Genomic DNA, 22,904 nt, shown 5'->3' with positions numbered 1-22,904 from the left:
GAGGAAGTATCAAATCCCAAATTAAATAAATAATAGAATATCTGTCAATAGCTAAAAATCTTGTTTTCAAAAAAATATTTAATGAGAAGAGAAATTCTAATGATATGTGAAATACAAAAAAGAAACAGAGTAGAATTGCAGCTTGAAGAAAACAAACAACAAATAGGCAAGCATGTGATGGCAAAGTCGGCAGGAAGAGGTTGATTCTATACATATGCATGTGTTTTACTTTCTAGACATGTCTCATGTGGCCTGAAACACAAGCCCCCATCTTAATTATACTTATAACTGCATTATATAAATCCTATGTTTGTTTCATGACATGTCTTTGTAATCCAGGTAAATATCTTTGGCCAAAAATTCCCCTGCCATGCCATGATTCATTTTCCTTAGCATCAGTGCACATCTGCAGCTAACCCAGAATGTGGCAGTTTAGTCACCAGACTGGATTATAAAAGCATACTAGCATCACATTAGCATCAAGTGAACTGGAAGCTTTAGCCACGCTTGTGACCTGAGTAATGCTAGATTAACCAATTACTTCTCCAGTGACACAGTTCTGCTTCGCTGGGTCAGCCCTTACCTGAAAGCCTCTCTTGCAAGCGCCCTCAATCTCGTGGTAGTCATGCTGTGTGCACAGAGGGCAAGCCTCAGCGCTCTCCCACAGGAAATAGAAGGTGCACCCATCACAGGTTCCTGCCGGGCACCGGCTGAAATAAACAACACACTCAGTTCACACCAAGCAACGGCTGAGTCCGGCTGGGTACCATGTGGACATCAGGGAAACACACGGGGAGCAACATCTAAGAGAGATGAAACCAGGATGAGAGAACGTTTTGTATCCACAAGGATGTGTGGAGTTAGAAATGCAGTTAACAACAAGTACTGCAAGGAGGAGGAGGGGGCAGGGACATCTGGAACCTTCCTACACTGCTGATGCGGATGTAAAGTAGCGTGGCTGCTTTGGAAGACCCTGGCAGTTCCTCAAACAACTAAACACAGAGTTACCATATGACCCGGGAACCTACTCCTAGGTCTGTTCCCAAGAGGAAAAAAAAAACATGTCCACACAAAAACCTGCACATAAATGTTTGCAGCAACATTATTCATAACAGTTAGAAGGTGGAAAAGAGCCCAGACATTCATCAACAGGTGAATGGATAAACAAAATGCAATATATCTGAACAATGGCGTGTTTTTCAGCCAAGGAAAGGAATGCATTACAAGTACTCAAGACATCTTAGATATACCCTGACGATATGCTAAGTCAAGAAAAGCAGTCACAGAATTCCACACATTACATTATGCTATTCATATGAAAGCTCAGGATTGGGAAATCTGTAGAGACACAGTAGATTAGTGGATGTTCAGGACTGGAAGGGGGTCTAGAGTATAGGGAGGTGATAGCCAAAGGGTTCAGAGCTTCTTTCGGAGGTGATGGAATATCCTAAAATTGAATGTGGTGATATTTGTACTCATCTGTGAACACATTTTTTAAATATTTATTTATTTGAGAGGTACAGTTATAGACAGAGAGAGGAAGAGACAGAAAAGAGAGGTCTTCCAACTGCTGGTTCACTCCCCAAATGGCTGCAACAGCTGGACATAGGCCAATCTGAAGCCAGGAGCCAGGAGCTTCATCTGGGTCTCCCACATGGGTGCAGGGGCTCAAGCACTTGGGCCATGCTCTGCTGCTTTCCTAGGTACACTAGCAGGGAACTGGATTAGAAGTGGAGCAGCTGGGACTCAAACTGGCACCCATATGGGATGCTGGTGCCACGGGCGGAGGCTTAACCTACTAGGCCACAGCACAAATCCCCTGCAAATACATTAATAACACTGAATTGTGCGGCTGGTGCTGTGGCGTAGTGGGTAAAGCTGCTGCCTACAGCATCCCATATGGGTGCCAGTTTGAGTCCCAGCTGCTTCACTTCCGATCCAGCTCTCTATTATGGCCTGGGAAGGCAGTAGAAGATGCCTCAAGTCCTTGGGCCCCTGCACCTTTGTGGGAGACCCGGAAGAAGCTCCTGGCTCCTGGTTTCAGACTGGCCCAGTTCCAGCCATTGTGTGGCCATTTGGGGAGTGAAACAGCAGATGGAAGACCTCTGTTTCTCTCTCTCTCTCTCTCTCCTGTGCCTCTGCCTCTCTGTAACTTCACCTTTCAAATAAATAAATCTTTAAAAAAATTTTAAGAAACATAAAAACACTGAATTGTATGTTTTAAATGGGTGAATTGTGCCGGCGCCGTGGCTCACTAGGCTAATCCTCCGCCTTGCAGCGCCGGCACACCAGGTTCTAGTCCCGGTCGGGGCGCCGGATTCTGTCCCGGTTGCCCCTCTTCCAGGCCAGCTCTCTGCTGTGGCCAGGGAGTGCAGTGGAGGATGGCCCAAGTGCTTGGGCCCTGCACCCCATGGGAGACCAGGATAAGTACCTGGCTCCTGGCTTCAGATCAGCGTGATGCGCTGGCTGCAGCACGCCGGCCGTGGCGGCCATTGGAGGGTGAACCAACGGCAAAGGAAGACCTTTCTGTCTCTCTCTCTCACTGTCCACTCTGCCTGTCAAAAAAAAAAAAAAAGTTTAAATGGGTGAATTGCATGGTATGTAAATTATATCTGTATAATGCTGTTTTTTTTTAATTTAAAGGAAATCACTTTTTAAAGTGATTTGACTTTTTTTTCAGATTGACTTTTTTTTTTCACTGTCACTCATGAGAGAGAACACGCAGTATAATGTCTGTTTGGCTTCTGTCACTAATATAATGACTTCCATTTCCATCTATTCTGTTGTAAATGACAGAATATCATTCATTTCTGTGACTGAATAATATTCCATATTATTGGATATTATATATAGCACACTTTCTTTATCCATTCATCCACTGACAGACACCTAGGTTGGGAAAGGTGTGTGAGAAAGAAGGGTGGAGGAGACAGGAGGGAGGTTGGGCAACAGGTACAAAACACAGTAAGACAGAAGTAGCAGGTTCTTTTGTTCCATAGCACAGTGGGGTGACTGTGCTTTACAATAACGTATTATGCACTGGAAGGCAGCAGCTGGTAGGCTCTAAACACAAAGATAAGGAGACAGAAAGGCTAATTGCCTGGTCTGTCAGTTTTCACCATATATCAGTGTTAAAATATTGCATAAAAAAGTGCTACATAAACCAAAAATTCTTAAAAATAAGTAATAAAAAGTTTAAAAGAGAGACCTAAATAATGACAAAAGAAGTTCTGGAAAGGCGTGGCGGTGGAAGTGATAACTAGTAAACGAGTCTGGGATATTCAACAGGAATCGGCCAGAACAAAGGGAGAAAACAGAGATGAAGTGCAGAGAGATGAACTGGTGTGACGAACGGTGCAGAAGTACATGTGGGTTGTTGCTGGTATCAGAATCAAGGGGTTACTGTGCACGCAGGCAGGATGTGGCTGGTAGAAGGCCCTATATATTAAGGAGGTGTGATTTCTGTCTGAGGTAACAGGTTTGGGCAAGGGACTTTAGAGAAAAGAATAATGTCCAGCACAAGGGACTTCTAGAGAGTAAAGATATGACCACACAATTGTCTAAAGTGAACACACAGGCCAACACACAGCTCAGCAATACAAAGGACTTTGCAATCCTGGTCTCCTTTGTCTTAGTACACTTCCAGAGGCAGCAACCTTCACCATGTTACAAATGACAGAAGAACTTAGACAAAGGCAGGATCACACTGAACCAACCAAAAGATAGGGTCCGAGAGAGACTTTTTAAAAAGGCTTTATTTTTATTTATTTGAAAGGCAGAGCTATGGACTTGTCCTGCGAGGCCCACACTGTCAGGATGGTAGGGCGACAGCATTTTCCAACAAGAAGCACCAGAGACAGTTTCAGTGAACATGTCCATTCATTAACAATCAGGCACAAGCTTTCAAAGTGCAGGCAGAGGGGCATAGCTAGCTCAGGGTAGCAACACTACTTCTACTGGATAAAGCAGACACTGGCACCTCTACATTTCTCCAATCAGCTTGAAGGTCATGTAGTCTATGTAGACTTCCAGGTGGTCTTTATGGGTCTGGGCCACACCCAGGAGCTGTTTACCTAGTTGACAATTACAAGGCCCTTCAACAAGAAGTGGGGGCAGGGGAAATGTGCCTGGAGTCCCTGCCACCTGCCAGCAGCCAGGTCATGTGTGGGGGTCCCAGTGTACTGAGCCATTACCAGGGTTTTTCCCCGGGGGAGCATGGTGTGCCACGCCCTCTTAACCTCTTGCAAGGGCTAGGCAGGCAGTCTCCCAGGATTAACCAAAAAAAGTGACAGAGACAGAAAGACAGAAAGAGATCTTCCATTCACTGGTTCACTCCCCAAAAAGCTGCACACCTAGAGCTGAGCCAGGAGTCTGGAACTACATCCAGGTTTCCCATGTGGTCAGTAGAAGCCAAGAACTTGGGTGATCTTCCACTGCTTTCTCAGGCACATTTGCATGGAGCTAGATGAGCAGCAGAGTAGCTGAGACTCAAACCAGCACTCCAATATGGGCTGCCATCAGCACAAGTAGAGGCTTAACCTACAAAACCATGATGCCAGCCCCTGATGGAGACTTTTTGAAACTCTGCTTTCTGGTGGGTGAGCCTATTATATCAACTTACTCTTTCATTTTAGGAACAGATGAACACCTCATGGCTCAGAACTCAGAATGCTGCATAGACAATCCTGACTGCCAGAAGCTACTGGTAAAGGTTCTAATGAGAATGGTTGCTTTGTTCGTGAATTCATTAAAAATTAGGGGGAGAATTGTTCCCTTAATTTTTCTACAATGCATCCAGCTCCCTTATACCAAGCCACATAAACACATACTCTGCCCTGGAAACTGCCTGCAGACTTTTGCTGATGCTAAAAATACAAGGGTCCCAAAATACGTAACAGCAAAAAGACAATAAAAAACAATAATAATAAACTTAAAAAAAAACACAACTCAAATTGTTTTCAATGTCTTTCTAATGATAAATGGTCTACATTTTCAGCCTTCCAATAAATTTCAGTTTTAGTTAACTAAATGTTATTTCAAGGTACCCTAGAATATAATCACTAAAAATACTGTGTTCCTAAAAATTGACATTTTTACATTCCTATCTTTCCAAAGTGTGTGTGTTCTATAGACTAAGCAGACATGGGTGGGTTGCAAGTCAAAGCAATACTTTGCATAACACACTGTAACAGAAGCACAGCATTATGTGTCACAGCTGAGAATAACAGTGAATGGCAACACTTTAGGAAAATGGCTTAATTCTTATCAGCCTTAATTTCTCTGTTGGCAAAAAGGAAGTAATAAGCACATTCAGAATAAGAAACAAAGAAAAAGATTTGTTGTACAAAATGGCGACTATAGTTGATATACATGAAAAATGCCGGGGCGGGCTTTTGGCACAGCAGTCAAAATGCCACTGGGAATACCTACATTCCATATCGGAGGGTCTGGTTTCAAGTCCTGAGTCTACATCAAATTTCAGTTTCCTGCTAATACACACCCCGGAAGAAGCAGGTGACAGTTCAAGAAGTTGGAACCCTGCCCCATCATGCTAGACCCCAACTGATGTACTGGTTCCTAACTTCAGCCTGGTCGATCCTTGGCTGCTGCAGCATTTGGGGAGTAAACCAGTGAAAGAAAAAGTTCCTTCTGTCTCTGTCTCTCAAAACAAACAAGTAAATAAATAAATCAGGGATGGGGAGGGAGAGAGGAGGGGAGGGAGAGAGGAAGGGAGGGAGGGAGGGAGGGAAAGAGAGAGGGAGGGAGGGAGGGAGGGAGGGAGGAAGAGGAGGAGGGAGGAAGAGGAGGAGGGAGGGAGGGAGGGAGAAAAAAAATACTGAAAATACTAAGTTGAGCTGGATATGGTGTTCTCTGTAAAATCTCATCACAAAATAACCATTTGTAATTAGCCAGATTTAGTCACACCACAATGTGTATATGTGTGTATGTGTGTGCGTGTGTATATATATATACATCAAATATCATGTCAACACAATATATGCACACAAGTTTATGTCAACATAAAATAATCAACTTGCAAGTAAACAAAAAGGAGAGCTTAAAAAAAGGCAATCACATGCACTAAAATATTCCCCTACTTTCCATCTACTAAATTGATAAAAACAACTCAAAATTCTTCCTTTTAAAAACTGAATAAACAGGCCGGCACCGCGGCTCACTAGGCTAATCCTCCACCTGTGACACCGGCACCCCAGGTTCTAGTCCCAGTTGGGGCGCCGGATTCTGTCCTGGTTGCTCCTCTTCCAGTCCAGCTCTCTGCTGTGGCCCAGGAAGGCTGTGGAGGATGGCCCAAGTGCTTGGGACCTGCACCTACCAGGAGGAAGCACCTGGCTCCTGGCTTTGGATAGGTGCAGTGCACTGGCCACAGCAAGCCAGCCGTAGCGGCCATTGGGGGGTGAACCAATGGAAAAGGAAGACCTTTCTCTCTTTCTCTCTGTCTCTCACTGTCTAACTGCCTGTCCAAAAATAAAAAAGGAAAAAAATTGAATGAACAATTTAAAAATTCTCCAAGAATACAATTATTATTTGCATAAAAATAATTTGCAACTTTAAAACTAATTATACTTTTTCTGATCATTTAGCAAAACATATAATCTTTCCAGCTCAGCTCTCACATCCCCAAACTATTTTCTACTTTATCTTTTTTGACAAAGAGACATTTTATAGGATGAAAAAACAAGCTTTTTCTTGGGAAGATAGAAGAATTAGCTTGTTAAGGTTTGATATAAAAAAATAGCTCAATAAATGTGAAGAGGCAACTGACAGAATGGGAGAAAATATCTGCAAACTATGAAAATGATAAAGGATTGAAATTCATAATCTATGAAGAGCTCAAGAAACTCAAAAACAAAACAAATAATCCAGTTAAGAAATGGGCAAAGGACATGAACAGGAATTTTTCAAAGGATGAAATTCAAATGGAGGCTGGCACTGTGGCATAACAGGTAAAGCCACCGCCTGCAGTGCCAGCATCCCATATGGGCACCAGTTCAAGACCCAGCTGATCCACTTCTGATCCATCTCTCTGCTATGGCCTATGGGCTCCTGAACCCTCATGGGAGACTCAGAGGAAGCTCCTGGCTCCTGGCTTTGGATAGGCTCAGCTCCGGCCATTGCAGCCAGTTGGGAATTAACCAGCGGATGGATGACCTAACACACACTCTCTGTCTCTCTGCCTCTCCTCTCTGTGTGTAACTCTAACTTTCAAGTAAAATAAATAAATCTAAAAAAATAGAAATTCAAATGGCCAACAGACACATGAAAAGATGCTCAAGATCACTAGCCTTGAGGAAAATGCAAATAAAAACCAAATGAGGTCTCACCTCACCTCAGTTAGAATGGCTATTACCCAAAAATTAAAAAAAAAAAAAACAATAAATTCTGGCAAGGATATGGGGAAAAAGGTGCCCTAATCCACTGCTGGTGGGAATGTCAACTAGTACAACCATTATGGAAGACAGTATAGATATTCCTTAGAAATCTGAAAATAGATCTAACATATGACTCACTCCTAGGAATTTACCCAAAGGAAATTAAATCAGCATATGAAAGAGTTACCTGTACCCTCACATTTATGGCAGCTCAATTCTCAATAGCTAAGATACAGAATCAACTGAGATGTCCATCAACTGATGACTGGATAAAGAAACTGTGGTATTGAAACACTATGGAACACTACTCAGCAATAAAAAAGAATGAAATCCTTTATTTTGCAATAAAATGAATGCAACTGGAAACAATTATACTTAGTGAAATAATCCAGTCCCTAAAATACAAATATCATGTTTTCTCTGATATGCAGCAGTTAATATAGGATACCAAAAAAAGTATAGGAATGAAATGGACATATTGTGAAATGATTGTTATTTTTAGTCCTTGTTTATTCTCCCATGAAACTGTGGTCTTGCTACTTTTCTTTTATTGGATATTATGGTTAGTGGTCAATTAAGTTCATGATTATAGAGTGGATTGGAAGCATGTCTTTGCAAAAAAATAAAGAAAAAAAAGGAATGGAGTATGGGTATTGAGGGAGGGGGAAAGGAAGGGAGGGAAGTACAATTATCTTCTTAGAACCATACCTGGGAGGACTTGGGAAGATGGTAGAATAGGGAGGGTGCTTACTGCTCTAGTCTAGAAGATAGTTTTAAAAAAAACATAGAGAGAATGCAATCTCAAGAAAGAGTTAGGGAGAAAATGGCAACGAATACGCCACACAAATTATAAGGACACTGTAGATCTACATGGAAGGTGTGGATGCACACGACTCAGGACCCCAGCAGCTGAGAACCTCAGCACCAGCTCTGGAGAGTGAGGTGGGACCAGACTTTAGCATCCCAAGTCACTGGCAATAAAGCTGCAGGAAGAGCCTAGCATGAGTCCAGCTTAGAGCCCTATGGGGGACAGTACACCTGGCAACCTAGAGGGAAAAAAAGGAGGCCACATTTCTCTATCCCTGACCAACTGGCACTGACATCCTGTAACTAGCAGAGAGGGGGCAGGTGCCATTTTTGACATACTAACAGCTGTGCCAGCTCATGTCTGCATGTCAGCAGCCAGCTGAGAGGAGATGCCGGAGTCTGGCTAAGGAATTGAGAGGAGATGCTGGAGTCTGGCAGAGGAACTGACAGGGTACTTGTGACTGTGGGAGCCCTGTGTGCTAGGACTGTGAAAACACTGGCTACATTGGAGGGCACAGGGTGTGGCTAGGACTTTGAGCAGTCACTGTGGGCAGCTCCACACACTTGGAGCTCACTGATTTCCTGGTGAGGGCCATTGCTGTGAGATCTGTGCTCATACAAAGGACTATACGGAGACTTTGTGCGGTTCCTGTGGCAGAGCAAACAAATATACTCACTGGGGCTAATGACTATGCATAGGTCTCCTTGGAGGAGAGGAGGTGAGCATGAGACTATGTCAACAGAGCTGAAGAAACCTCCCCCCTTAATAAAAAAAAAAAGAGGAGATTTATCATGTCCAGTTTGGGTGTCACCTTGGACACTCCCCTCACCCTGAAGCACTGAATGAAGCTTCCTGGTCACACCCAGCACACACCTCAGGGTATTCACTGAAAGAGCGGCACTCCACTAATTCACAGAGACATAGTCCAAAGATAAAAGCCATCACAGCGGCGGGGGAGGGGGAGGATCTAGTATCTCCACAAATGCACAAATGCTAAAAATAAACACAGCAATTCAAGAAACAAGAATAAGGAAGGCAATATGACGCCTCCAAAGAACACAACAACATTTCAATACTAGAATGTGAAAACAAAGAGATTACAGAAATGCCAGAAGTGGAATTCAAAAAATTGATCATAAGATTACTTAAAAGTAATCAGAAGCAAATCCATGAGTTAAAGAAATCCATACAAGACATGAAATTAAGATTTTAAAGGGAAATGAAAATGAAATATTAGAAATAAAGAATAATAATAAAGAATTCAATGGAACACTTAAAAAATTCAGACTTGTTGAGGCAAAAGAAAGAATATCTGATGTAGAAGACCAATTTCTGAAAATTTTACAATCGGACCAAAAAATAAAAAGAAAATAGAAAACTAAAAAATGGTGTTGGAGATTTATGGGGTACTATCAAACAACCCAACATATGGGTCTTAGGAGTTCCTGAAACATGGAAATAGAGAAGAGATTAACCTTTTCAGTCTAAACATTACAGAAACTTTCCCAATTTGAGAAAGAAATGGATGTCCAAGCAGAGGAAGCACACAGAACTCCTAACAAACATGACCAGAAAAGATCTTCAACATAACACATTGTAATAAAACTCACCACAGTAAAACATAAAGAAAAGATTCTAAAATATGCATAAGAGAAATGCCGGATTCCTTTCAGAGGATCTCCAATTAGACTCACAGCTGAGTTTCTCATCAAAAACCCTATAGGCTAGGAAAGAATGGTGAGATATATTCCAAGTCTTAAGAAAAAAATACTGTCAACCCAGAATACTATTACCTGCAAAGTTCTCATTTATGAATGAAGGTGAGATAAAGACCTTCCATAACAAACAGAAATTGAGGCCGGCACCGCGGCTCACTAGGCTAATCCTCCGCCTTGCAGTGCTGGCACACCGGGTTCTAGTCCCGGTCGGGGCACCGGATTCTGTCCCGGTTGCCCCTCTTCCAGGCCAGCTCTCTGCTGTGGCCAGGGAGTGCAGTGGAGGATGGCCCAAGTGCTTGGGCCCTGCACCCCATGGGAGACCAGGAGAAGCACCTGGCTCCTGCCTTTGGATCAGCGTGGTGTGCCGGCTGCGGTGGCCATTGGAGGGTGAACCAATGGTAAAAGGAAGACCTTTCTCTCTGTCTCTCTCACTGTCCACTCTGCCTGTTAAAAAAAAAAAAAAAGGCAACACAGGACCTTCGCTTACTCCCTGAAGGGGGACTTTGGAAAGAAAAACAAACAAACAAACAAACAGAAATTGAAAGAATTTGTCAACACTCAACCAGCCTTAGAAAAGATACTTAAGGATGTGCTACACACAGAAACAAGGAAACATGGTCATCACTATGAAAGAAGGTAAAGGCAGAAAATTGCCCAGTAAAGGTATAAAGGAAATCCAAAGTAAAAAATAGGAATATTTATAGCAAAATGACAGGGCCAAGTTGTTCCTTATCAAGAGTCACCTTGAATGTAAATGGCCTCAACTATCTAGTTAAAAGATACAGACTGGCTGAATGGATTAAAAAACAAAAACCATCTACCTGTTGCCTACAAGAAACATGTTACCAACAAAGATACACATACACTGAAAGTGAAAGGATAGAAAAAGATATTCCATGCTAACAGAAACCAAAATAGATATGGGGTAGCCATCCTAGTATCAGACAAAATAGACTTTCACACAAAAACATAAGAGACAAAGAAGGGCACTATGTAATGATTAAAGGATCAATTTAACAGGAAGATATGCCTATAATAAATGTATGTGCACCTAATTACAGGGCACCAGCTTTTTAAAAGAAATGTTAATGGATCTAAAGGGAGACATAGATTCCCATACAATAGTAATGGGAGACTTCAATACCCCACTTTCAGCAATGGACAGATCAACCATACAGAAAATCAGCAAGTAAACAACAATTAATCAACATTACAGACCAAATGGACCTAATGGATATCTATAGAACTTTTCATCCTACAGTTGAGAATATACATTCTCACCAGTGCATGGAACTTTCACTAGAATATACCACAGGCTAGGCCATAAAGCAAGTCTCAGTCAACTAAAAAAAAAAAAATCGAAATCATACCATGCATCTTCTCTGACCACAATAGAATGAAACTATAAATCAACAAGTCAAGAATATCTAGAACATATGCAAACACTTGGAAACTGAACAACATGCTCCTGAATGAACAGTGGGTTATAGAAGACATCAAAACAGAAATCAAAAAATTGTTGAGGAACAGGTTTTTTTCATACTATTTGTTGAACTCTTAGTATAGAGTTAATCTTCTTTGTATAAAGTTAATTGAAAATAGATTTTAGCAAAAAATAAGAATAAAAATAGGAGAGGGAGAAGGAAGAAGGGTGGGAGGTCAGGTAGGAGGGCAGGTATGCTGGGAAGAATAACTATGTTCCTAAAGTTGTATTTATGAAATGCATGAAGTTTGTATACCTTAAATAAAAGGTTTCTGGGGAAAAAAGAACTATACCTATGAAATACAAGAAATCTGTTATCTTTATATTAAGAAAAAGGAAAAAAGATGAAAAAGGAGACTATCAATCAGCTTTGTAAAAAGTTCTGAAAACTTTGGTTACAATTCTAAATCAACTTTCACATGATTGTGGGCTTTTCCACAAATGACTAGACTCTTCCTTCTCATCTCTCCATTGCCTCACTTCTGTAATTCGTCAAAACTGAATGCCTGCTATATTCTCTCATAGATTGGTGATAACAGATAATACAAGAGAACACACTGAGAATTTAAAGTACTATAAAAACATAAAATACTATTAATAATGCATATCACTTTTGAAAGAATGGATAGAACTACAGAAACCACAATAACAAAAAAATCAAGACAGTGATATAATCTATTAAGCTGCCCTTAGGTGTCAAAACATCACAATGATTCAGTGCCTTTGCTTGGTAGACTTCACTTTTTTTTTTTTTTTTGACAGGCAGAGTTAGACAGTGAGAGAGAGAGACAGAGAGAAAGGTCTTCCTTCCATTGGTTCACCCCCCAAATAGCCTCCAGGGCTGGCGTGCTGCACCAATCCGAAGCCAGTAGCCAGGTTCTTTTCCTGGTCTCCCATGCAGGTGCAGGGCCCAAGCACTTGGGCCATCCTCCACTGCCTTCCTGGGCCACAGCAGAGAGCTGGCCTGGAAGATGAGCAACTGGGACAGAACCGGTGCCCCAACCAGGATTAGAATCCGGGGTGCCAGTGCGGCAGGAGGAGGATTAGCCTGGTGAGCCACGGCGCCAGCTGGTAGACTTCACTTTTTAAAGATACTCAGGCTGAAAGCATTTTAGACTCAATTCTTTCATTTTTTTAACCCAATGAATCAGTTAACATGTGGAACATCAAGTTTGATGCTTTGTGATGAGCTTAAGTTTCAGTTTGAATTGGGCCTCCTCTGTGGCATGACAAGGATCTAAGAAGTAATAACAATTTCAATAGCGCTCATTTGTGAAATCAAAGTAGAAGAAAAAAATTCTCCTACCAAGAGAAGAACATAAAAGCAAACAGTAAAATCAGCAAATTGTTTACTGCCAAATGTATGAAATACCTTTTTCGTTCAATACCTATGCCTCCACCATCTCCTCCTGCCTCCCTCTAGCTTGCTAAAGCTGAAATGAAGAGAAAACCCTAGTTGCTTCCTTTACCATTTTTGGGCTCTGTGATCACCATAGAAACCAGTGAGCAAATGTCTAAAGAGACACAGTCGCAGAGAGCTGGGATATGCAAGGCGGGGGTCCTCATATTATTAGATTTGCTGTGAGTCTGAGGTAGAGAAAACACTGATTCAACGGACAACCAGTCAGACCTCAATTTGGTGTTACGGATAAACAAGGAACAGACTTGCCACCTTCCTTGCCTTGCTTCTGTTACTGCCTTCTGAGCTGGGATGGCACTGGCACTAATAATTACACATGTGTGAAATTCACAAGTGAATTTCCTTTTAGGAAGGAATCTAAAATGGGATACATCTCCCGGGGGCATTCGTAGACTGAGCAATGAGATCTCCTGGGGCATTCACGGACTGAGCAGTGAGCTAGCTGCTCGTGCCATCTTTTGAGTAAATCATCTTTCCTAAAGCAAAATCTCTTTGGCTCATGTTATGAGCTCATAGAAAAGAATATTTTCTGATCAACTATCATGATCTAATACTCAACCTATTATTAATTACTTGTTTTGCCAAACCTTCATGCAAATTTCAGAGTTAAAGTACACTTGTCTAGATTGTCAGTGCATTTCTGAGCCTTCTAGAGTTCATCTCAGAAGATGGGGATAGAGCGCCAGGCCACATGAGGCTTGTGTGGGCTTCCTGGGGTTCTCCCATGGCAGGGCATAAGACTGGCAAGCTCTGCTATGGGCGATGCTATCTTCAGCTAGTGATTCCCTTCCACTTCGACATCTCGGGAAACCTAGCCTCTGTCAGCCGCGGGTTCCTCATCACTGGCAGAAAGCCCTTGCCTGTGGGATCCAGGAAACACTGCTGCATCTTGCTCCAATTTTGTTTGCCTTGAGGCTAGAGAGTATCAACTCCTTATGATTGTGTCTTAGTAGGTTTTGGCTATCACAGCAAAATACACAGAACTGGATAGCTTATCAACAACAGAAATGCTTTCCAGAGGTTATGAAGTTCAAGTTCAATGTGTCAGCAGGTTTGGCTTGTGAGGGCTTGCTCTCATTTTCCCTGTATTCCTCTCATGGAGAAAGAGGCTACCTACATCTCTCTGGGGTCTCTTGCATATGCACACAATCCCAAGCACGTGAGCACAGCCATCATTCTTAACCACCACCCAAAGACTCCACTTTCTAGCATTCTCACCTTAGTGCCGACATTGGCCCTGGTGTCTGCTTATGAATTTTAGATGAACACAAACAGTAAGACTGTAGCATACCAAGTTTGAACAGAAGATGTTTTAAATCTCCAAGTTCCCATAAAAATCTCCCTTTCTAAAAATTGTATCCTGGCTTAATTGCACCTGAAGGAGCCAAGGGCCAAGTAAATTAACTGACACACCCTCCTCCCTCATTTCTTTGATCTACAGAGTCTATATTTTCTTTAGTGAGAAAACAAAAAAAAAAACAAGTTTTATCCTCCTTTTTTATTATTTATTTGAAAGTTAAGAGTTAAACAGAGATAGAAGGAAAGGCAGAAAGAGAGAGAGGTCTTCCATCCACTGGTTCACTCCCCAGTTGGCCGCAACGGCTGGAGCTGTGCCAATCTGAAGCCAGGAGCCAGGAGCTTCCTCCAGGTCTCCCACGCAGGTGCAGGGGCCCAAGGACTTGGGCCATCTTGTACTGCTTTCTCAGGTCATAGCAGAGAACTGGATAAGAAGTGGAGCAGCCAGGGCTCGAACCAGTACCCATATGGGATGCCAGCACTGCAGGCAGCAGCTTTACCTGCTACACCATAGTGCCGGCCCCTATCCTCCTCTTTTAAAACTGACTCTAAACCTGGATAAATGCTTTGTGATGCTGTAATGTCATGCCTTAAGATGACTTCTTGATGTTTGAATTCTGTTCTAGAGGTTTCATCTACGTTCTTAATACTTTAATATGTCTGCTTGGCTTTTAATGTTTTAAGAATGTAGTTCGGTTAAATCTTTCGAGTTCTATTGCCTTTTGAAATTTAACTTGAGCGGCCGGCGCCATGGCTCAATAGGCTAATCCTCCGCCTGCAGTGCCGGCACACCAGGTTCTAGTCCCAGTCGGGGTCCCGGATTCTGTCCCTGTTGCTCCTCTTCCTGCCCAGCTCTCTGATGCAGCACCGGGAGTGCAGTGGAGGATGGCCCAAGTCCTTGGGCCCTGTACCCCATGGGAGACCAGGAGAAGCACCTGGCTCCTGACTTCGATCAGTGTGGTGTGCTGGCCACAGTGGCCATTGGAGGGTGAACCAATGGTAAAAGGAAGACCTTTCTCTCTCTCTCTCACTGTCCAAAATCTAAAACATATTGTCGGGAATCTTCAGGATACTATTAAAAAAACCAACATTCGGGTTCTAGGAGTTCCTGAAGGCATGGAGAGGGAGAAAGAATTAGAAGGCCTTTTTAGTGAGATATTAGCAGAAAATTTCCCAGGTTTGGAGAAGGACAGAGAAATCCTAGTACAAGAAGCTCATAGAACCCCTAATAAACACGACCAAAAGAGATCCTCACCACGACACGTTGTAATCAAACTCACCACAGTGAAACATAAAGAAAAGATCCTAAAATGTGCAAGAGAGAAACATCAGATTACTCTCAGAGGATCTCCAATCAGACTCACAGCAGACTTCTCATCAGAAACCCTACAAGCTAGGAGGGAATGGCAAGATATAGCCCAGGTACTAAGAGAAAAACTGCCAGCTCAGAATATTATATCCTCCAAAGCTCTCATTTGTGAATGAAGGTGAAATAAAGACCTTTCACAGCAAAGAGAAATTGAAAGAATTTGTCGCCACTTGTCCAGCCCTGCAAAAGATGCTTAAAGATGTGTTGCACACAGAAACACAGAAACACGGTCATCAATATGAAAGAAGGTAAAGGAAGGAAACCTCACAGCAAAAGATCACAGGGAATTCAAAGCATATATTAGAACATATCTTTGGCAAATGGCAGGGCAAAGTTACCACTTATCATTAGTCACATTGAATATTAATGGCCTGAACTATCCAGTTAAAAGACACCTATTGCCTGACTGGCTTAAGGAACAAAACCCATCTATTTGCTGCTTACAAGAAACACATCTTTCCAACAAAGATGCATACAGACTGAAGTGAAAGGCTGGAAAAAGATATACCATGCCAACAGAAATGAAAAAAGAGTGGGCGTAGCCATCTTAATATCGGACAACATAAACTTTACCACAAAAACTGTTAAGAGAGACAAAGAGGGACACTATATAATGATTAAGGGATCAATTCAACAGGAAGATATAACAATTATCAATGTATATGCACCTAATTACAGGGCACTGGTTTATTTAAAAGATTTGTTAAGGGACTTAAAGGGAGACTTAGACCCCAATACAATAGTACTGGGGGACTTCAATACTCCACTCTCAGAAATAGACAAATCAACAGGACAGAAGGTCAATAAGGAGAGAGTAGATTTAAACAACACGATAGCCCAAATGGATCTAACAGATATCTACAGAACTTTCAATCCTACAGCTAAAGATTTTACATTTTTCTCAGCAGTACATGGAACCTTCTCTAGGATTGACCACATACTAGACCATAAAGCAAGTCTAAGCAAATTCAAAAGAATTAGAATCATACCATGCAGCTTCTCAGACCATAAAGGAATGAAGTTGGAAATTAGCAACTCAGGAATCCCTAGAGCATACGCAAACACATGGAGATTGAACAACATGCTCCTGCATGAACAGTGGGTCATAGAAGAAATTAAAAGAGAAATCAAAAATTTTCTGGAAGTAAATGAGGATAACACCACAACATATCAAAACTTATGGGATACAGCAAAAGTAGTGTTAAGAGGAAAGTTTATATCAATAGGTGCCTACATCAAGAAATTGGAAAGGCACCAAATAAAAGAGCTTTCAATGTATCTCATGATCTAGAAAATCTGCAGCAAACCAGACCCAAATCTAGTACGAGAAGAGAAATAATTAAAATCAGAGAAGAAATCAACAGAACTGAATTAAAAAAAAAAAGTTACAAAAAATCAGCCAAACGAGGAGCTGGTTTTTTGAAAAAATAAACAAAATTGACACCCCATTGGCCCAACTAACTAAAAAAAGAAGAGAAAAGACCCAAATCAATAAAATCAAAGATGAAAAAGGAAACGTAACAAACAGACACCACAGACATAAAAAGAATCATCAGAAATTACTAGAAAGAGTTGTATGCCAGCAAACAGGGAAACCTATCAGAAATGGATAGATTCCTGGACACATGCAACCTACCTAAATTGAACCAGGAAGACATAGAAAACCTAAACAGACTCATAACTGAGACAGAAATTGAATCAGTAATAAAGGCCCTCCCAACAAAGAAAAGCCCAGGACCAGATGGATTCACTGCTGAATTCTACCAGACATTTAAAGAAGAACTAACTCCAATTCTTCTCAAACTATTCAGAGCAATCGAAAAAGATGGAATCCTCCCAAATTCTTTCTATGATGCCAGCATCACCTTAATCCCTAAGCCAGAGAAAGATGCAGCATTGAAAGAAAATTACAGACCAATATCCCTGATGAACATAGATGCAAAAATCCTCCATAAAATTCTCGCCAATAGAATGCAACAACACATCAGAAAGATCATCCCCCTGGACCAAGTGGGATTTATCCCTGGTATGCAGGCATGGTTCAGTGTTCACAAATCAATCAATGTGATACACCACATTAACAAACTGCAGGAGAAAAACCATATGATTATCTCAATAGATGCAGAGAAATCATTTGATAAAATACAACACCCTTTCATGATGAAAACTCTAAGCAAACTGGGTTTGGAAGGAACATTCCTCAATACAATCAAAGCAATCTATGAAAAACCCATGGCCAACATCCTATTGAATGGGGAAAAGTTGGAAGCATTTCCACTGAGATCTGGCACCAGACAGGGATGCCCACTCTCACCACTGCTATTCAATATAGTTCTGGAAGTTCTAGCCAGAGCTATTAGGCAAGAAAAAGAAAGTAAAGGGATACAAATCGGGAAGGAAGAACTCAAACTATCCCTCTTTGCAGATGATATGATTCTTTACTTAGGGAACCCAAAGAACTCTACTAAGAGACTATTGGAACTCATAGAAGAGTTTGGCAAAGTAGCAGGGTATAAAATCAATGCATAAAAATCAACAGCCTTTGTATACACAGGCAATGCCACAGCTGAGGAAGAACTTCTAAGATCAATCCCATTCACAATAGCTACAAAAACAATCAAATTCCTTGGAATAAACTTAACCAAGGACGTTAAGGATCTCTACAATGAATATTACAAAACCTTAAAGAAAGAAATAGAAGAGGATACCAAGAAATGGAAAAATCTTCCATGCTCATGGATTGGAAGAATCAATATCATCAAAATGTCCATTCTCCCAAAAGCAATTTATACATTCAATGCAATACCAATCAAGATACCAAAGACCTTCTTCTCAGATCTGGAAAAAATGAAGCTGAAATTCATATGGAGACAGAGGAGACCTCGAACAGCTAAAGCAATCTTGTACAACAAAAACAAAGCCGGAGGCATCACAATACCAGATTTCAGGACATACTACAGGGCAGTTGTAATCAAAACAGCATGGTACTGGTACAGAAATAGATGGATAGACCAATGGAACAGAATAGAAACACCAGAAATCAATCCAAACATCTACAGCCAACTCATATTTGATCAAGAATCCAAAACCAATCCCTGGAGTAAGGACAGTCTATTCAATAAATGGTGCCGGCAAATTGGATTTCCACGTATAGAATCATGAAGCAAGACCCCTACCTTTCACCTTACACAAAAATTCACTCAACAAGGATTATAGACTTAAATCTACGACCTGACACCATCAAATTATTAGAGCGCATTGGAAAAACCCTGCAAGATATAGGTACCGGCAATGACTTCTTGGAAAACACCCCAGAAGCACAGGCAGTCAAAGCCAAAATTAACATTGGGATTGCATCAAATTGAGAAATTTCTGTACTGCAAAAGAAACAGTCAGGAAAGTGAAGAGGCAACCGACAGAATGGGAAAAATATTTGCAAACTATGCAACAGATAAAGGGTGGATAACCAGAATCTACAAAGAAATCGAGAAACTCCACAAGATCAAAACAAACAACCCACTTAAGAGATGGGCCAAGGACCTAAACAGACATTTTTCAAAAGAAGAAATCCAAATGGCCAACAGACACATGAAAAAATGTTCAAGATCATGAGCAATCAGGGAAATGCAAATCAAAACCACAATGAGGTTTCACCTCACCCCGGTTAGAATGGCTCACATTCAGAAATCTACCAACAATAGATGCTGGAGAGGATGTGGGGGAAAAGGGACACTAACCCACTGTTGGTGGGAATGCAAATTGATTAAGCCACTATGGAAGTCAGTCTGGAGATTCCTCAGAAACCTCAATATAACCCTACCATTCAACCCAGCCATTCCACTCCTTGGAATTTACCCAAAGAAATTAAATTGGCAAACAAAAAAGCTGTCTGCACCTTAATGTTTATTACAGCTCAATTCACAACAGCCAAGACCTGGAACCAACCCAAATGCCCATCAACAGTAGACTGGATAAAGAAATGATGGGATATGTACTCTATAGAATACTATACCGCAGTCAAAAACAATGAAACCCGGTCATTTGCAACAAGATGGAGGAATCTGGAAAACATCATGCTGAGTGAATTAAGCCAGTCCCAAAGGGGCAAATATCATATGTTCTCCCTTATTGGCGACAACTAACTGAGCACCAAAGGGGAAACTTGTAGTGAAACTTGAAGTGAAATGGACACTATGAGAAACAGTGACTTGATCAGCTCTTGTCCTGATGGTTGATGTACAATGTAATACTTTATCCATTTTAGTATTTTTTTTTGTTCTAGTACCATTGGTTGAACTCTGTAATTAACACACAATTATTCTTAGGTGTTTAAATTTTAACTGAAATGTGATCCCTCTTAGGAATTTGGAAAACATTATGCTGAGTGAAATAAGTCAATCCCAAAGGGACAAATACCACTTGTTCTCCCTGATAGGTGACAACTAACTGAGCACCAAAAAGGAAACCTGTTAAAGTGAAATGAACACTATGAGAAACGGTGACTTGATAAGCCCTCACCCTGACTGTTGATGAACAACTTAATATGTTATCCCTCTTGGTATTTTTTTGTTTGTTCTACTTAATACTTTTGGTTGAATACTGTAATCAATACACAATTCTTCTTAAGTGCTGAAACTTAACTGAAAAGTGATCGCCATTAAAATATAAGAGTGGGAATAAGAGAGGGAAGAGATGTGCAATTCGGGACATGCTCAAGCTGACTTACCTCAAACCGTAGAGTTAGAAACATACCAGGGGATTCCAATTCAATCCCATCAAGGTGGCATGTACCAATGCCATCTCACTAGTCCCAGTGATCAATTTCTGTTCACAATTGATCATAATGATAGGACTAAGAACCAAAGGGATCACATAAACAAGACTAGTGTCTGCAAATATTAGCTGATAGAATAAAAAAGGGAGAGAACAATCTAACATGGGAAGTGAGATACACAGCAGACCCATAGAATGGCAGATGTCCTAAACAGCACTCTGGCCTCAGAATCAGCCCTTAAGGCATGCGGATCCGGCTGAAAAGCCCATGAGAGTATTTCAGGCATGGAAAGCCAAGACACTCTGGAAAAAAAAAAAACTAAATGAAATATCTCCCCGAGTGAGATCCCAGTGGAAAGAATGGGTCATCAAAGAAGGAGGTTCCTTTCTCTGAAGGGAGGAGAGAACTTCCACTTTGACCATGGCCTTGCCTAAATATGATCAGAGTCGGTGAACTCAGGGAGCTTCCATAGCCTTGGCAGCTCATGACAAGAGCCTAGGGTGATTACTGATGCCATAAACAAGAGTGTCAATTTGTTAAGTCAACAACAGGAGTCACTGTGCACTTACTCCTCATGTAGGATCTCTGTCCTTAGTGTGCTGTACATTGAGATTTAAAGCTATAACGAGTACTCAAACAGTATTTTTCACTTTGTGTTTCTGTGTGGGAGCAAACTGTTGAAATCTTTACTTAATGTATGCTAAACTGATCTTCTGTATATAAAGAGAATCGAAAATGAATCTTGATGTGAATGGAAGGGGAGAGGGAATGGGAAAGGGGAGGGTTGCGGGTGGGAGGGACGTTATGGGGGAGAAGCCATTGTAATCCATAAGCTGTACTTTGGAAATTTATATTCATTAAATAAAAGTTAAAAATAAAAAATAAATAAATATGAAAAAATTTTTTTAAAAAATTTAACTTGTGCAAACATAGGTCTATATTATTTGCCCCTAAATGGTTCAGAGGCAGAAGAAAGCAAGGAACTTGTTTCCCTAAAGACCAAAGAAAATTCTACACTAATGTAGAAGGGATCCAAAGACTGACATAGGCTGAATCAGAGCCCCGCAGTGTTAGGACCCCAAACACTTCAGGACAGAACCTCTAAGCACCCCTTTTGCGATATTCAATTATCCCCATGGGCTAGACACTGAAAAAGGAAGGATTTAGCAAAACAATTTGAGGCTTGCATATAAACTACTCCAACAGGGACCAGCGCTGTGGTGTAGTGAATTCAGCCGCCTGAAGTGCTGGCAACCATATGGACGCCAGTTCATGTCCAGCTGCCCCATTTCCTATCCAGCTCCTTGCTAATGTGCCTGAGAAAGCAGTGGAAGATGGCCCAAGTCCATGGGCCCCTGCACTTACATGGGAGTCCCAGAAGAAGCTCCTGGCTCCTGGCTTCAGCCTGGCCCAGCCCCAGCTCTCGCAGCCATTTGGGGAGTAAACCAGCAGATGGAAGATCTGTCTGTCTCTCCTCTCCTCCTCTCTCCCTCCCTCCCTCCCTCCCTCTCCCTCCCTCTCCCTCCCTTTCTAACTCTGACTTTCAAATAAAAGAAATAAATCTTTTTAAAAAATAAACTACCCAAACAGTGACATTATAGCAATAAACTGGAGGAGAGGTAGTGGGAGGCGATGATGATTTTACTCTAATTCATAACATAAAAATTTTTGAAAAGCTCTTGTTTCAGCAAAGATGACTCACTTAAAATAATGCAACATTAACTTGCAGATAAGTTGAGCTATCCCCCAGCACAAATGTGATATCCGCCTCTTCTTTGCAAATCTCTGCCAGTGAGGAACGGAGGAGGGAGAAGGCAGTTGCAAGACGAAAGCACAATGGCATGAAGAGAAGAGACAAAGCTAGAGAACCACTGTACCTGGAGCACCACCTGGGACCTCCCCATCCCTGCTCTGCACAGCACAAGGCGTGGCTCAAGGACCTGTAGGAGCTGTGACATCACTATTATCAGGGCAAAACTGGCTTGCGTTTGCTCTCTCTCTCTCCTTGTTTTCTAATAAAGTTTTTTTTTTTTTTGACAGGCAGAGTGGACAGTGAGAGAGAGAGAGACAGAGAGAAAGGTCTTCCTTTGCCGTTGGTTCACCCTCCAATGGCCACCGCAGCTGGCACACCGCGCTGATCCAAAGGCAGGAGCCAGGTACTTATCCTGGTCTCCCATGGGGTGCAGGGCCCAAGCACTTGGGCCATCCACCACTGCACTCCCTGGCCACAGCAGAGAGCTGGCCTGGAAGAGGGGCAACCGGGACAGAATCCAGCGCCCCGACCAGGACTAGAACCCGGTGTGCCGGCGCCGCAAGGCGGAGGATTAGCCTAGTGAGCCGCGGCGCCAGCCATCTAATAAAGTTTTAATAAGATTTTCACAGTCCAAAATTCCTCAAGTTTCTGCAGGAGCTCTTTGGCCAAAATGCTTAGGTCTAAGTTACTGCTATGGAAAGGGGAGCCTTCAGTCCCTCTGACCACACAGGACTGTGACTGTATTTTGGGAAGCCTCTCAGGCGGAGGCTGGAGGGGCAGCTATTTAGGGATATTTAGCAGTCTCTTGTGTCAGCAGCTTATTCCCTGCCCAAGGTGCAAACTGCACTAGAAAAATCTCAAAAGTCCACTCCAGCTGTCAGATTTCATCTGC

At 41.9% G+C, this 22,904-nt stretch overlaps 1 protein-coding gene across 4 annotated transcripts in view; it reads right to left on the bottom strand.

Moving 5' to 3' along the window:
• ELAPOR2 (endosome-lysosome associated apoptosis and autophagy regulator family member 2) overlaps nucleotides 1-22,904 on the bottom strand; it is a 201,163-nt gene that overhangs the window by 18,840 nt on the left and 159,419 nt on the right. For all 4 annotated transcript variants that reach the window (XM_002713858.6, XM_051853011.3, XM_089315883.1 and 1 more), the window contains one exon: nucleotides 584-710. In XM_002713858.6, the coding sequence (XP_002713904.1) occupies nucleotides 584-710 (127 nt within the window). The remainder of the gene's footprint in view (nucleotides 1-583; nucleotides 711-22,904) is intronic.

Source organism: Oryctolagus cuniculus, chromosome 16 (genome assembly GCF_051225735.1).
Source record: "Oryctolagus cuniculus isolate XC-2025 breed Fujian yellow rabbit chromosome 16, ASM5122573v1, whole genome shotgun sequence".
Taxonomy (NCBI): domain Eukaryota; kingdom Metazoa; phylum Chordata; class Mammalia; order Lagomorpha; family Leporidae; genus Oryctolagus; species Oryctolagus cuniculus.
The sequence above is the reverse complement of the archived record's forward strand: the minus strand, read 5'-3'. Positions and strand labels throughout refer to the sequence as shown.